The 15,335-nt window shown below is 37.5% G+C and overlaps 1 protein-coding gene across 7 annotated transcripts in view; it reads right to left on the bottom strand.

Annotated features, from left to right (window-relative positions):
• Positions 1–15,335, bottom strand: part of WDFY3 (WD repeat and FYVE domain containing 3) — a 258,678-nt gene that overhangs the window by 121,470 nt on the left and 121,873 nt on the right. For 6 of the 7 annotated variants that reach the window (XM_014585831.2, XM_014585832.2, XM_006143286.3 and 3 more), the window contains exons 12-15: positions 12,775–13,232; positions 11,223–11,306; positions 3,872–4,049; positions 2,232–2,446 (exon numbers count right to left, since the gene is read on the bottom strand). In XM_014585831.2, the coding sequence (XP_014441317.1) occupies positions 2,232–2,446; positions 3,872–4,049; positions 11,223–11,306; positions 12,775–13,232 (935 nt within the window). The remainder of the gene's footprint in view (positions 1–2,231; positions 2,447–3,871; positions 4,050–11,222; positions 11,307–12,774; positions 13,233–15,335) is intronic. The other variant, XM_014585835.2, reaches the window with a different exon arrangement.

Below are 15,335 nucleotides of genomic sequence, written 5' to 3'. Positions count from 1 at the left end.
TATTTCTTAACTGTCATTTCCTCCAGGAAGTCTCCTCTGAGCCACCCTTCCATGAAAGTCTGGGCAAGCTGCCCCTTTATAAATGCTGTAATACTGCTATTGTAGAAAGCATATGCAATATTTTTATTCCCTTGTCTGACTGTATTCCATAGCAGAGCACACATTCAAGAGCACGAGCCTTTCTTTTTTTGTTCAATGATTCTGCAGTGCCTGAGCAGACAACAGAGGTTCAAAATTGGAAAATTAGGAGTCTTCTAGATCAGGAAATAAAAACAGATAAAGTAAATTCTAGATCTACTAACTTTTCAAAATAAGCTGCTTTTGTCTTTATCCCAAACACTTAAATGAGTGCAAAATATTGTGAAAGGCTAAAATATAAGATCTGTGGTGCATGTTCTCCTAGATGTCATACACGGAGAGGTAACAACTGTCTAGGAGTCACACATAATAGGATTCCTTAGTATCCTGCCATTTATGACATATATGATGTTATAAATATACATTTTAAGAAAAGAATAGAATACTTCTTTACATTTTTTATTTCCTACAGGAGGAAAAGAAGTTTGAAAGTAAGGTACTTTTGGTCAATTTTTCATATAGAATATTGTCTAAAAATCAGTTTATAATTTATGGCTTATAAGTAACAAGGTATTTGTAGCATTGGTTTTCTTTTTCTTTCCTTTTTTTTCATTCCTCATGAAAACTATGGATGGATGGATGGTTTTCGCTGCTTACTCTGTTTATCTATGTAGTATCATTTATTTGGTAAAATACTAGTATTAGGTTTGAGACAGCTTCTCTATGTCTCTTTGTAACAGTTTACCAGAAAGGATCAGAGAAAAGTCTCATGCTATTTCCAAAGCGTTAGGCCTGTGAATACATCCATAAGATGACAGATGAGGTGATTGGATTGTTTCATTCATCTTGGTATTATCAAGGCCTAGCACACTGCCTCATGTAAGACTGTTTAACAAATGTTGACCGCATACATTTTTCTTAGTTTGAAGTCAGTTGCAAAAACTACAGGTAAATTTCAACGATTTTACAGAGTTCCTAAAAGTTTTATAAAACAGGAGATTTTTCAACAGTAGGAAAAAAACCCTTAATCAAGAGAGCTGTTTAAATTCCCAACGTGACAAGATTGATGAATATATTTTTGTAAGAAAAAAAAGATGATTTGCACATTAAACCTGTTTGGCTAGATAATAAACATTGACAAAAACTGTTTAAATAGAGCAACAGGAAAGTTTCATTCCTCAAACATGGAATACTATTTCTCTTGTGTTAAAGATGTATATTTCTGAAATGACTCATAAACCATAGTATATCCATACCATAGATTAATTTTCAGCAATGAAAAAAAAACAAAACAAATAACTGATTTAAATAACAACTTGTAAGCAACCAAAGAGTATTACAGTAAATAAAATAAAAAGTCCACCTCAAAGACTTATCTACTGAACAAGTTTGTTTATAATACTCTCAAAAGGATAAAGTCATGGAGAAGCAGGACAAGTTAGCAGTGTCTAAGGGATAAGGGAGTGGGTGTGACAATAAAAGAGTAATACTACTCACTTAGGTTGTGCTTGCACAAATCTACACATGTGATACAACAACAGAATTAAACAATACATGGGTGCATCCCACCAATATCAATTTCTAGGTCTAATGTTGTACTATAGAGTTGGCTAAGAGGTAAACTCTGGGTTAGAGGATGAGGAATCTTTCCAATCTAACTTTATGACTTACTGTGCATCTACAAGCAGAAACACTAAATGTTCACTACTGACTAGATATGTTTGTTTCTAAGTGCTAGATTTTAAGTACTTCATTTTTGTTGTGTTTTGGTTTTAATTGACTACATGTCCAATGAAGCAAAAACTTTTGCTGTTGTTTTTGTTTAGGTTTTTGCCATAGGGTATTGCACTTGCTGGAAAGAAAGAGTGGGAAAGTGAAAACTCACCCCCTAGTGGGGATAATCATGCTGCAATCCCTTCTCTTCCACTCTCCTCCTCACCATATACCCCCACACCCCCAGGGGGAGGGTTAGTACTCATACACACATGCCTGGAATGATTTTCAGGCCGCTAGGTCAGGGACTCAAACCAGTCAACCATGTGGGAGTCCAGTGCCCCAACCACCATGCCATCTGTTGCCTTCTTAAATCACAAAGATGGAAAAACTGCCATGACTAATTATGGCCTATTTGATATGAAAGAGAACTTACTGACCTGAGCACCATGGGCTCCAGGGCTTGAGAGGCTAATCGTTCAAACATCCGCTGGAGCGGTGGGTGCAGTGAGTGGTCCTCATCGGCCAACGCAGCGCTGCATCTCTGCAGCAGTCGAGCATGAAGACCGGCTTCACACATGACTTGCTGGTTTCTTTCTGTGTGCACCAGGGATTGTAAAATATTTGCCACGGCAAGTTGAAGGTCTAAAGCATGCTGAAATCAATAAAGAAAGTCATGCCACCAAGGCATTCTTAGTGAGACAGGTTCTTCCTGTGTAAAGCACACCGTTTAATATAAGGTCTCTATACGCTTCAAAATACATTCAGATAAATTAAACAACTGGTTTAGAGCAATATAGCAATTCTGAAATAGGGGTAAGCAACAATTTCTCATTTTAATTTTGCTAAAAGCATATCTAGCTGGATTTTATTCTTTTACGTCTTTTGTATTATACAACTATTGAACTAATGTAGCTCTGTATTTACAGAAATAGTGGGTGTAAAGTATTTTTCATGGTAGGTAGATAACTGACTGGTTTAAAAGAAGGCCTATTGTTTACATTTGTTACTTCAAGGCTTTAGGGGTCATACGACATTTCAATACAAATAATCAAATCAATTCTCCAGCTGTGGAGGTGTAGGTGGTAGGGCTTCACTGAGTGACGCTGGCATTGTATGAAAGGCCTAAGTCCAGATCCTGTGTCACCCTGTGCATGCCAGGGGCACCTGTGAGTGTAGGCGTGATCCTGGCTGGTTGGAGGGCTGGAGGTGGGAGGTGGGGTGGAGTGGTAGGAGGCAGCATGGCAAAGCTCTGTCAGGGGGTCCACTCCCCTGAAGAAGTAAGTAAATAAAACCAACTCTCTCTCTCTCTCTCTCTCTCTCTATATATATATATATATATATATATATACACATACATATATATATACACACACATATGTGTATATATATGTATACACACACACACGTAGTCAGTCACTCACACTCCAGTTCACTCAAAACTCTTGAGTATTATCCGTCAAAACATGTTAGTAACTTCAATGTAGCATCTCCAGTCATTTTTCTTTCTGTATTTTTCATTAATAATTTCCACTGCTCAGCAGGATGTACAAGGAGAAATAGAATTAGTCTTGTGCCAGAAGTAATTTGTTTGCATTAGTAACAAATGAAATGCATTCTTTTATATTTTTCTAAGGTTTTTGCCATAGGGCATGTGCGCTCACTGGAAAGGAAAGAGACAGAGACAGACAGTGAGAGGGAAAGTGAGAAATCACTTCCTGGGGCGGGTGGCCACACTGTAATCCCTTCTCCTCAATTCTCCTCCTGGGATTTTGGGCACACACACGTGCCTGGTGTGATTTTCAAATGACCAGGCCTGGGCCTCAAATTGTGGTCAGCCGTATGGGAGTCCAGCACCTCTACCACCATGCTATTTGTTGGCCCCATGAATTACGTTCTAAAACTATTCTTCATGAAATGGAAGACTCAAACAGAAAAATATGTTTTCCTTTATCTGCCCCTGTATGTGACACATAACAGCTTATCATATTCTCACTTCCCTTGAGCCCCTTGCTCATCAGTCGCATTCATGTCCTTTCACTCATTAAAGACAGGAAGGAATTAACACTTCCAAGCTTACCTCTGGCTGTGTCACTGACCCAACAGAGGCCAGGAGATCCAGCATAGCAAGCATGGCTCCAGGATGGATGATGACGGCATCAGAACTCTGGAGAGATGAAGTTGTCACATGTAGTTTCAGGTCAGCAACATTTTTAGGAGAGTAAACAGGGGGAGTTGAAACAGAATGATATGCATGCCTACAAAAAAAAATCAAAGAAGGGCAATTTGATATTTACTTCCAATCACATTTTTCATTCATTTTCTTTATCTTGTATTACTTTTAACCACCAATAAACAAAAAGCCATCCTTTTGTAAGGATGGCTTACAAAACATCTTAAGGTTGGAATGTAAAAATGCAATATATTGGGACAAGCAGTTAGCAAGTACTCGACCGCGGTTCAAGTCCTGGACCCTGTGGCTTAAAACACATGCCGGGTGCATGTGCGTGCATGGCCAAGATCCCGAAAGGAGAATGTAGGAAAAGAAACTGCGGCATGGCCATACCCCCTGGGGAGTGATTTTTTGCTTTCTGTCTCTCTGTCTCTGTCTGTCTGGTGAGTGCATGCGCCCTATAGCAAAAACCTCTCCTACGACAAAAAAAAGCAACATATTGGAGCCAGGTGGTAGTGCAGTGGTAGTACAACTGGACCCGTAGGATAAAGGTTCTGGGTTCATGTCCTAGGACCTCCTTAAGCACAATGAACAGGCACACATATGCCCATGAGCGTGGCCTGCTCAAATTGGATGTGGACCACACCTTTTGGGGAAGAGGTCTCTCTCTCTCAGAAGAAGTAAGTGAATAAATTTAAAAAGAACTAATGTATTATCATTTTTCATTGAATCATATATAGAAAATATAATTATCAATTCTTCTTGGGCCACATATGTCTTCACCATTTAATTTTCAGATTATTTCATTAAAGAATGTTACCAGGACCAGCAGATGGCGTAGTGGTTAAAGTGCTGGACACTCCCACATGGCCGAACATGGTTTAAGTCCTGGACCTGGTGGCTTGCTTTCTCACCTTTTCTCTATCTCTCTCTCTCTCTCTCTGTGCCTCTCTCTGAAATTAAAATAAATGAATGAATAAATAAAATTAATCTTAAAAAAAGAATGTTACCTGTATTAGAGATGTGAAGCATAGGTGAAATTGGAGTGATTCAAAGTTCTACAAAGATGATAGAGCTAATAATATGTGCTAAAAGATCAAGGTAAATTAAATCCCTCAATGAGACCTCTATTTTTTTTCCCCTTTGAAATACTTATATAACCTTTCCTCAGCTCATGGGTAGCACGACTGTAGAACTAACAAGGTCAAAGTGGCCTGTTCTGTAACTGAATCAGCTGAGTCAGAATGTTCGCTCAAAGTGTTAGCTACCAAGAATAAATATATTAAGCATCATGAAAATTTTACTTTATTTTTTTGTAACTATTCAACTTTTGTATCCATCACCAGAACCAATGAAAATATTCATCACAATTTTTTTTAAGGTTTTTGCTATAAGGTGCATGCACTCACTAGAGAGAATCAGAGACAGAGACAGTGAGAGGGAACGTGAGAAATCACTCCCCAGGGGGGACGGGCTCACCACAATCCCATCACCTCCATTCTCTTCCTGGGATCTTGGGCACATTTGCATATGTGCTAGGCATGATTTTCAAGCCACCAGGTCCAGGACTTGAACCTTGGTGGGACACCAGTGCCTTAACCACTACACTACCTACTGGCCTGCATCACAATTAAAAAAAAAAAAACTTAAAAGGCTTATTTTATGCAGTAAATTTCTATGAATTAGAAAGCCTAGCCATGCTTTGAAGGTACACATTTCTTCTCATCAATGATCTCCACTTTCTATTTTGTACCATTCATCTACAATTCATGAGTTCTGCACATTTTGCATCTTGGCACTAAGAAACAGATGCTTGTGGCTGTAGCCTATGGGAGCTCTTTGTTCTAATGAGTCGCTCTCAGCATAATTTGTCTAATGCTGAGCTCTATCACTGAGAGCAATGTAGTTTCAGCTCTATGGCACAGGAGCAGCTTGGGAAGCAGATGCTTTATATCAGTGACTTAGTAGCAAAGAATTGGCACTGCCATGTTTTCAAAAAAAGTACCACTCTCTTTTTAACAGAGGAAAGTATTCATCTTCACTTACAAAAAAGCACGTGGGCTCTCCTAGTTTAGTTAGAAGTCAGCTTATTTTCTACCCATTCATGTTTTCATTCCACTGTAATTTGCCACTTTTAATTTAGAAAGATTTAATTTCTAAACTTACTAAGAAAGAGATTGCTAAATGCTTAGTACCAAAAGGTATACTACTAAGTTGTTATATTTATTTTTTAAAAGATTTAAATTCTGGTGCCAGCAGGTGGCATGGTGGTTAAAGAGCTGGACTCCTACATGGCTGACTGTGGTTCAAGTCCAGGACCTGGCAGCTTGCTTTCTCACTTTCCCTCTCTCTGTCTGTGGTTAAATTAAAAACAATAATGATGATGAATAAAATTAAATAAATAATTCTTTTAAAAATATTTTGATTCATGTAGGAAAAATACTCATAATCTTCTATAGTATAAAAGAAATTCCCAAATGGCTAATTCAGAAATATAAAAAGTGGCTTCCTTCTGGCCTGAACTGCCATCTTCCAGTAATTCACCAAAGTGACAAACTTTTTTTTTAAAGAGGTGGGGCACCCAGTATATGCTCTGAAAATGTGGAGTGGTTCTTCTGGTAACATATATGGGAATCTACAACAAGGCATTGTAGGCATCAAGGGAATGGGTACTATTCAAAAAGGAATGGTCCACAAATGTTATCATGGCAAAACTGGAAGAGTCTACAATATTACCCAGCATGCTGTTGGCACTGTTGTAAATCTTGCCAAGAGAATTAATGTGCACATACGGGGCATATCAAACATTCTAAGAGCAGAGGTGGCTTCCTAAAATGTGTGAAGGAAAATGACCAGAAAAAGAAGGAAGCCAAAGAAAAAGGTACCTGGGTTCAACTGAAGTGCCAGCATGATCTATTCGAGAAGCACACTTTGTAAGAACCAATGCAAAGGAGCCTGAGTTTCTGAAACCTATTCCCTATGAATTTGTGGCATGATGGGTATTAGAAAGAAACTAAACTAAGGTCTATAAAAATGTTTTTATTAATGGAGTAGAATTCTGTTACCTCCCCTAAAGCAAATTTTAACTGGGCTCTAATTAATTTTGTAATAACTTTATTCAAATATAGTATTTTTTAGTTGAAAGATGTTGAGTGGCTTATTATGCCAATAAAACTCAGCTGGTTAGAAAATGGCCAGAAAAAAGAAATTATAATAAATGTTTTCAGGCCAACAGGTGGCAAGGTAGTTAAAGAGCTGGATTCCCACATTGCTAACCATGGTTAAAGTCCTGGACCTGGTGGCTTGAAAATCCCACTGGGCACATTTGTGTGAGTACCCAAAATCCCCAAGAGGAGAATAGAGGAGAAGGGACTGAAGTGTAGCCATTCCTCATAAGGGTTGATTTTTTACTTTCCCTCCATCTGTCTCTCTTATGAGAGCACATGTGCCCTATGCAAAAACCTAAAAGAAACCTTAAAAAGTTGTTTTATTACACATAAAAACTCATCAAATTTAAGAAAATAATAGATTCTTTTGTTTTGCTCCAGGGCATGTGTACATGACAGGGAGAGAGAGGGAAAGTGAGAAAACAACCTCCCCATGGAAGATGGCCATGCCATAATCCCTTCTCCTTCACTTGTCCTTCAGGATTTGGAGCATTCACACACATGCCTGGCATGCTTTTCAAGCTGCTAAGTCCAGGACTAGAACCATGGAGTCAGGCATGTGGGTTCCAATTGCCTTAAACTCCATACCATCTGCTGGCCCTGAAAAAACACAGATTCTAACTGTGCATTTTGATACAAGCTTTCTAAAATTATTTCTGATTTGATAGATTTAATTAAGATTTTAATATAAATTATAAATATTCAGAAGAAGAAACTTTCAAGTCTTTGGAAACTAAACTCTTCACAAATACAAAACTATTAGAGTAGTAAATTCTTAAATGTATAAGAAAGCAATATTCTTTTTTTTTTTTTAATAGAGGTTTTTGCTATAGGGCGTGTGTGCTCGCCAGACAGACAGAGAGAGACAGAGAGATAGAAAGCGAGAAATCACTCCTCAGGGGGGATGGCCACGTTGTAATCTCCTCTTCCATTCTCCTCTCGGGATCTTGGGCACGCACGCACACGCGCCTGGTGTGAGTTCTAAGTGTGGGTCCGGGATTCCAACTGCGGTCGGCTACATGGGAGTCCAGAGACATAGCCCTTATGCTAACTGCTGGTCCCAAGAAAGCAATATTCTGATAAAAAGATTCCATTAACTGGTTTCAAATCAGAAAACAAACTGTAAACATTCAAATCTAAAACACGGTATTTATTAACTAACATTAGGTGTATTACAACAGGCGACACAGAAATTCTTATTAGGCTGTGTAGATCTTACCACAGGTATTGACACTTTTTAAATTTAAGGAATGGTTAATTCTCAAGAAAACCATTTGCTGAAGGAGGATAGAACAACATTTTAATTTCACATTGCAGTTACTTTTTAAGAGTTTAGAAATTGCTATTTAATATTACAACATAAATCCTCATATAAATTTAAGACCTAGTTACCTCTTTGGGGATTATATATACTTAAGTGCTTAAACTCTGAATCTGCTTTGCTTTAATTATCATCCAGTGTACAAAGCCATGGGGTAATAAATACCACAGCTGAATGATAACTAATACTGGGTGCCCTTTTCTCCTTTGCAGATGTATTCTGTAGAGTACTGATTATTATTTTGTATTTTATTTTTATTTCTTTTAATTCTCATCAAACATTGTTTGGCACTATTTCTGTTGTATTATTTCTTCTGAATAGTGAATAATAAAGAAGTCAAGAGTTTTAGTTTTCCAAATATGAGGCTGACTGGTTCATTTTCCCCCAGTTCTTAAAACTAGAGAAGAATATCCAAGATTATATGTATCAGAGAACTATGACAAACTCAAAAGTTCTTTAGCATCTGAATGTTTCACAGACTATAAAAACACAGCACAATGTTGGTCTCTCCACTTGCCAACAAAAATAACATGTTTTGCCACAAAGAAGATGCCCACGAGCTATTGCAATTTGTTGAGGTTCTAGAAACAGTGTGACTAAATTCTAATATCAGAAGTTACTAAATTTATATTTGTAAAGAAAAAACATTGTTCCCTTTATTAGCTTATGAATCTTATAACTGAGTAAAAATGTACACATGACTAGCATGGCGACCTGACATGGCAACATCGACCTTACTGTTCGTATGGACGACACTGGGGCCTTCCTATCCTTGGGGTAACATCAACTTGTAAAAGAGATGGAGGACTCACATGGGTCACTCATCCAGCTAGATCTGCCTATTTAGCAACAGCTTTCCCTTAAGTGAAAGATAAGGTATTTCTACATGTATCTGCACTCCAAATGATGAAATATTTTTGACTTAAGGTCATAAAAAACTCTTTATGAAAAGGAATAAAGTGCTTTTTCTCTCCTTTGGCAAATTACTATTTTAGTAAGTCCTGATGGATTTTTTTTTTTTTAAATGTATGGATTTTTATTTTGTGGTTTTGACTAGTACTTTAAAAGCACTAAATACATTAATTATATCATAATTAATAAATTGTTATGATATAATTAATGTATTTAGTGCTTTTAAAGTACTAGTCAAAACCACAAAATAAAATTGTTATGATATAATTAATGTATTTTAAAACTATGTTTTCATTTTTGGTAATTTAAACGATTAATTGAAGCTACTGCTCTAATATTCAGTAGTTCTTTTTTTTTTTTTTTTGAGAGATTTTCGCTATAGGGCGTGTGCGCTCGCCAGACAGACAGAGAGAGATAAAGAGACAGAAAGCGAGAAATCACCCCCCAGGGGGGATGGTCACGCCACAATCCCTTCTCCTCCATTCTCCTCTCGGGATCTTGGGCACGCACGCACACGCGCCCGGCGTGAGTTTTAAGCCACTGGGTCCGGGACACAAACCGTGGTCGACTACGTGGGAGTCCAGCGACATAGCCATTACGCTAACTGTTGGTTCCCAATATGCAATAGTTCTTTAGGACTGTGAATTCACACCAATCTTCAAACACAAATATCTTTCGCTTTGTTCATTTTAGTAATAAGAAAATATACTAAGTCAGCTCCCACTTATCTAGGCCATGATTTCTTAAATTAAGAATAGTCCTTTTAAAAAAAAAGTTTTTAAGCCCAAATATATTGAACAACCCTAATTTATTTAAGACTATTCTGAACTATGGGTTTGCTCTAAAGAACTGCATGCACAGTGTAAACGTATGAAAGAAAAAGAAATGAGTCTCTCCACATACCTAATAAATATTACCACTGAAATATAGAATTAGTAACAAATACTTCTGAGGCACTAGCTTTAATTATACTGGAATTCTGAAATCTGAACAGTGGTAATAAGATAGAAACAATAACATAGCAGGACCTCAGGATTCAGTTTTAAAACTTGACAATGGAAGAATATTTACATAAGATCTAAGGACCTGTACCCGGATGTGAGGAAAACAGGAGAAGGAAGAGCATCTGGTGCCAACTACCCCGCCTCTGATCATTTCAAGTATAGGCTGGACATGGAATCTTAAATGAATTGTAATTGTACTTTTGCCAATCAACTGCTGATTTTTAAAATAAGCTTTATATATGCAGTAGACAGGAACAGCATAGAAATTTACACAGAACCGATGAAAATAAGAACACAGGTCGGTTTGTAAATTCACATTTTCAAAGTTTAGCCTTGGCCTGTTTCCATAACAACATTGTATTTCAACTGGCTGAACCTGCTTGAGAAAAATCACATTTTCTTCTTCAGCTGCTGTGAAACCCCTGCAGGAGTAACAGTTAAAGCCAAAAAAAAAGAGAAAAAAGTATCCCAACAACATCTAAAGTAACGAAAGTGGAAAAGTATTCTATTTCAAGAGGTATTAAGTCCTTGTTTCTAACTTGCTTTAAAAGATAAGCCTGTTCTAAAAACCAAATGTGTAGTTTAAGTAATAGAATTAGATGATGAAATTCTGTGTCACCACTTTGTAAGAAACACATTTTACCCGCATAAATACACTTGAGGGAAGCTGGCACTTTTAAAACCTCAAAAAAAGATATATATCATATAGGCAAAAAAATAAAGAAAAAAAAGAAAAGAAGAAATTGAAGTTACAAAACACAATTACCACATTAACATATAACTAAATACAAGGGGAAAAAAAAAACAAAAACACCTCCCACAAACAAGATTGACTTCTCTGATAAGATCAGTACCTTTTCCTGGACAAAGCTGGTGTACCCCAAGGAGAGGGGAGAGAAGACTCACTTGTCAGGCAAGGAGGGATCTGCTCTGCACGACTACAGACAACAAAACAGACAGGGTGGTTTAGAGCGGTTAGAAGAGAACACCAGGTTGGCTCTTGGTTAGTTTCACAAGAAATGCCAGTAAAAGTTTAATAAGGAACATCTTCCGTATTTAGCAGGAACAGGGAACAAGACTACGACACATGCACTTAATGAAACAGAAGAGCATGCTTAAGGCGGATGCTTACTCCATTGATGTTAACACTTAACACATCCGTTCAACAGAGTACTGTAAGCCCTGCTTTTGACAAGGCGAAGTAAAAATGAGGTATGCTAACTGGGATAAGTAAAAAAACAAACAAACAAACCCAGGAATAAAGAGGTTGAATTGGAATACAAATTTACATAGCTTATTCCCAGAATACTACAACATCTCACATTTCTTGTAAGTTAACAGTATATATTGCTTTTTAATTTCACGATGGGCAAAAGCAAACTATTTCTTTCGGTATGTGCATTTCTCTAATCTAAATAGTAAGGGCTAAGAAATACTGTTAAGAAGCAAGAAATACCTCGGTAGATATTTGAATGTAGATATTCCAAAGTATCTTCCACAATATAGGGTTACTTGGTCTACTTATGAGTGCTACATATTATAGAAACCATTATTTTATTTTACAAAATAAAACTGCGGTAACTGTTAATAGTAATACTGCTTGGGCAGATATATCAGCAGCATGACCACTCTTAAATTATTTTCAAAGTGAGCATTTAATTGAAAACACATTCGAAGCACTAAAAATAAGTGATTTAGGTAAAGTAGCTCTCCTGTGAGCTCTTTTAGAATTCTGGATTTCCACCATCACAGACAGAATTGGTCACAATCTATTGTAATTGTTTGTTTTTACATCCACATTTCAGTTAGAGAAAGGCAAGGGGGAAGCAGTCTTGTAGAAAGGTGAACCCTCAATGCCTAGCACAACAACTTGGCATGCAAGAGGTTTTCATTAAGCACGTGTTAAATGAAGGAGTAAGTAGATGAGTGTGATGGATTTGGGAATGTCATGTTTCAAGACATGAATATGTCTCAGGGAGCTATATAATTTTTCAAGGTTTATGAAATGTTGAGATTAAGAGCGTCTCTGTCATCTGTCTAGAAATATGTATAGTCAAAACCATGTTCTCCTGCTGATAACCCGTATTGGTAAGTCCGGACGCACCTAATGTTTTTGAGAGGAAAAAGAGAACAACAGTAAACAATAGTACCAAAGAAAACTTCATAGATACTGTCCCATTAAGTGCATCAAGAGCTAGCTCGACCTGAATTTACAAATAATACACAGGCTTCCAAGCTGAAAAATCTTAATACCAGAGCGATAATGATATTCACAAATAAAGTGATACATCTCAAAGAAATAAGAGAGATTTGTTTTCATTTTCTTTGGAGTTAACTTATACTTCAAGACTTAGGGCTGAAGTCATGCTTGTATACCCTGCAACTTGGGACGGGGCAGAGCCATACCTGTCAAAAGAATCGGTGGCTACTTTGTAGAGATAAATAAAGAGTTTACTGCAGTGCCGTAAAGTGGGTGAGACTGAGTCCACTGAGATCACGTCTTCCTCTAGAAGTCTTTGAAATGGCTGTGTATTTGAGGGGAAAACATTCACGGCGCTTATTTTTCTAAGGTCTGAGAAGCAGCCAAGAAATCGAACGGCATCTGCCAACTTCTCATACTGAATCTCTGTTTTAAAGAAATGCGAGTTGGCTGGCTCATAGCGCATGGCTGCAGTCAGGGTGCAGAACACGGTGTGGAGCAGTTCAAACACTTGGTTCTGATTCACTTTCTCCCAGCCGTTCTTGGGTGGACAGCTCAAAGACCTTTCCATAGCAACCAACAAAGACGTAATGTACACAAATCCTCCAACCTTCCTAAAAACCGTTCTTGAACGATGGCTTTCTCGAAGAACTGACAGGAGGGCCTACAGGAGACAAGAGGCAAAATTAAAAAGAACAAGCATAAAATTAAAATGCAACAAAACAAAATCCATTATGTAAGAATATCACAGAGGAACACCATTTAAAAAATTTTTTTTTCATTTAATGTTATTTATCCTCATCATTATTATTATTCTTTAATTTGACCAGAGACAGAGAGAGAAAGAAAGAGAAAAAGCAAGCTGCCAAGTCTGGGTCTTAAATCGTGGTCAGCCAACTGGGAGTCCAGTGCCCTAACCACCATACTTCCTGCCGGCTCAGGGGAACAACATTCTGTAAACAACTTATATAAATGTTTTGCCATTACTCAATAAGCAGTTCCATAAAACATATAAAATATTTTGCCAATTTAAAAATACTACATCAAAGGCAGAAGCTAATTTATCACACATTTCTTTAGTAGAATATAACTATATCTAAATCCTGGTAGAAAACCTTTACCAATGTCTTTAATTGAAAATGACATCAATGAATTCAGTGATTTTACAAAGAAATTTTATTAAATAAGCAAAATACATATCCTACTCTAATTTTACACAATTGTGAGAAACTTGCGACTCTGTGTGTGTGTGTGTGTGTGTGTGTATATACAAATGGATTTATTCTAGAAGAGATCAGAAAGATGGTCAAGGCAGTCAAGATTTGAGGTCTTTTAATTCATATAAAGTTCCCATGTTCTCATAATTTAGAAAGAGGGACTTACTTTGGTTGACTTATGGTTAGGCTTTTTCTCTTGCAAGTGAACTGGAGCCTAAAGGCTGAGAGTATACCCTTTTCTAGAATAGCTCTAAGAAATGAAACTTAAACATGTAAATCAGACTCTTACAACTACCATTAATTTTCTAAATCATCTTAATGTTTTTAAGCATTTATTGTATTTTTATTCGAGAGAGAGTGAGACTGAGAGCGAGTGAGAGACAGGGTCAGGCCATCTTGACAGGATCTCATCTCTCCTCTGTCCTCTCCCCTCAGCCCTCCTGGCTCACCAGAATCATGGAAACACCTCATCTGGCATGTATTCAAGTCAACCCAGGATCCAAATCCACACATGGTCATGTGGCTTCCAGCATAACACCTGAACTGCTATACTTTCAACTGAGTTTATTATGAGAAAAAGAACACATTATAAAATCACCTAATATTTTATTGAGCATTTACTATGTAATGAGTACCCTAAGTGCCATTATGCATTAGCTATTTACATCTTTTAATAATTCTATATGTTAGTTACAACTACTATCTGAATTGAGGCCTGATGCAGTTAAGTAACTTGCCTAAGGCTGTACAGCTTATACGATGGCAAACATAAGACCTAAACCTATGTAGTCTAAATCCCCCATGCATACACTTAGCCATAACACGATACTGCCCTGCACAGAAGTTCAAAATCTGTTTACAGTGATAAGCTCCTTTCCCTTCTGTTTCGGTAACTGTAAGACAATTACTTAAGACAAAATTTATGACATTCCCAATCATTATATTGAAAAAGGCCATGTTATTAAAAGATTACACATATTGTTATTGGCATTTGAAGATCATAGTAAGGCTACATAGTTTTTATTTTATGTATAGTATAGTTTTAATTTTTAAATTATTTTTTTTAGAGGTTTTTGCCATAGGGCACATGCGTTCACCAGAAAGACAGAGAGACAGAAAGTGACAAATCATCCCCCAGGAGGGATGGCCATGCTGCAATCCCTTCTCCTCCACTCTCCTCTTGGGATCTTGGGCATGCACGCACATGCGCCTGGAGTGAGTTTAAGCCACTGGGTCCAGGACTCGAACAATGGTCGACTACATGGGAGTCCAGCGACATAGCCATTACGCTAACTGCTGGTCCCAGTATAGTTTTATATATATGTATACACACACAAACACACACACACACACACACACACACACACATCCCTTCAGAAATTGTGAAGATTTCATTGTACATACCTATGTCTTAATTTATTATCTCAAAAGACAAGAAATATGGGGAACCAGCAGTTAGCATAATGGCTATGTCGCTGGACTCCCACGTAGTCAACCATGGTTTGCGTCCCGGACCCAGTGGCTTAAAACTCATGCCGGGCGCATGTGCG

This window comes from Tupaia chinensis, unplaced genomic scaffold, assembly GCF_000334495.1.
Source record: "Tupaia chinensis unplaced genomic scaffold, TupChi_1.0 Scaffold000094_1, whole genome shotgun sequence".
Classification (NCBI taxonomy): Eukaryota; Metazoa; Chordata; class Mammalia; order Scandentia; family Tupaiidae; genus Tupaia; species Tupaia belangeri.
The sequence above is the reverse complement of the archived record's forward strand: the minus strand, read 5'-3'. Positions and strand labels throughout refer to the sequence as shown.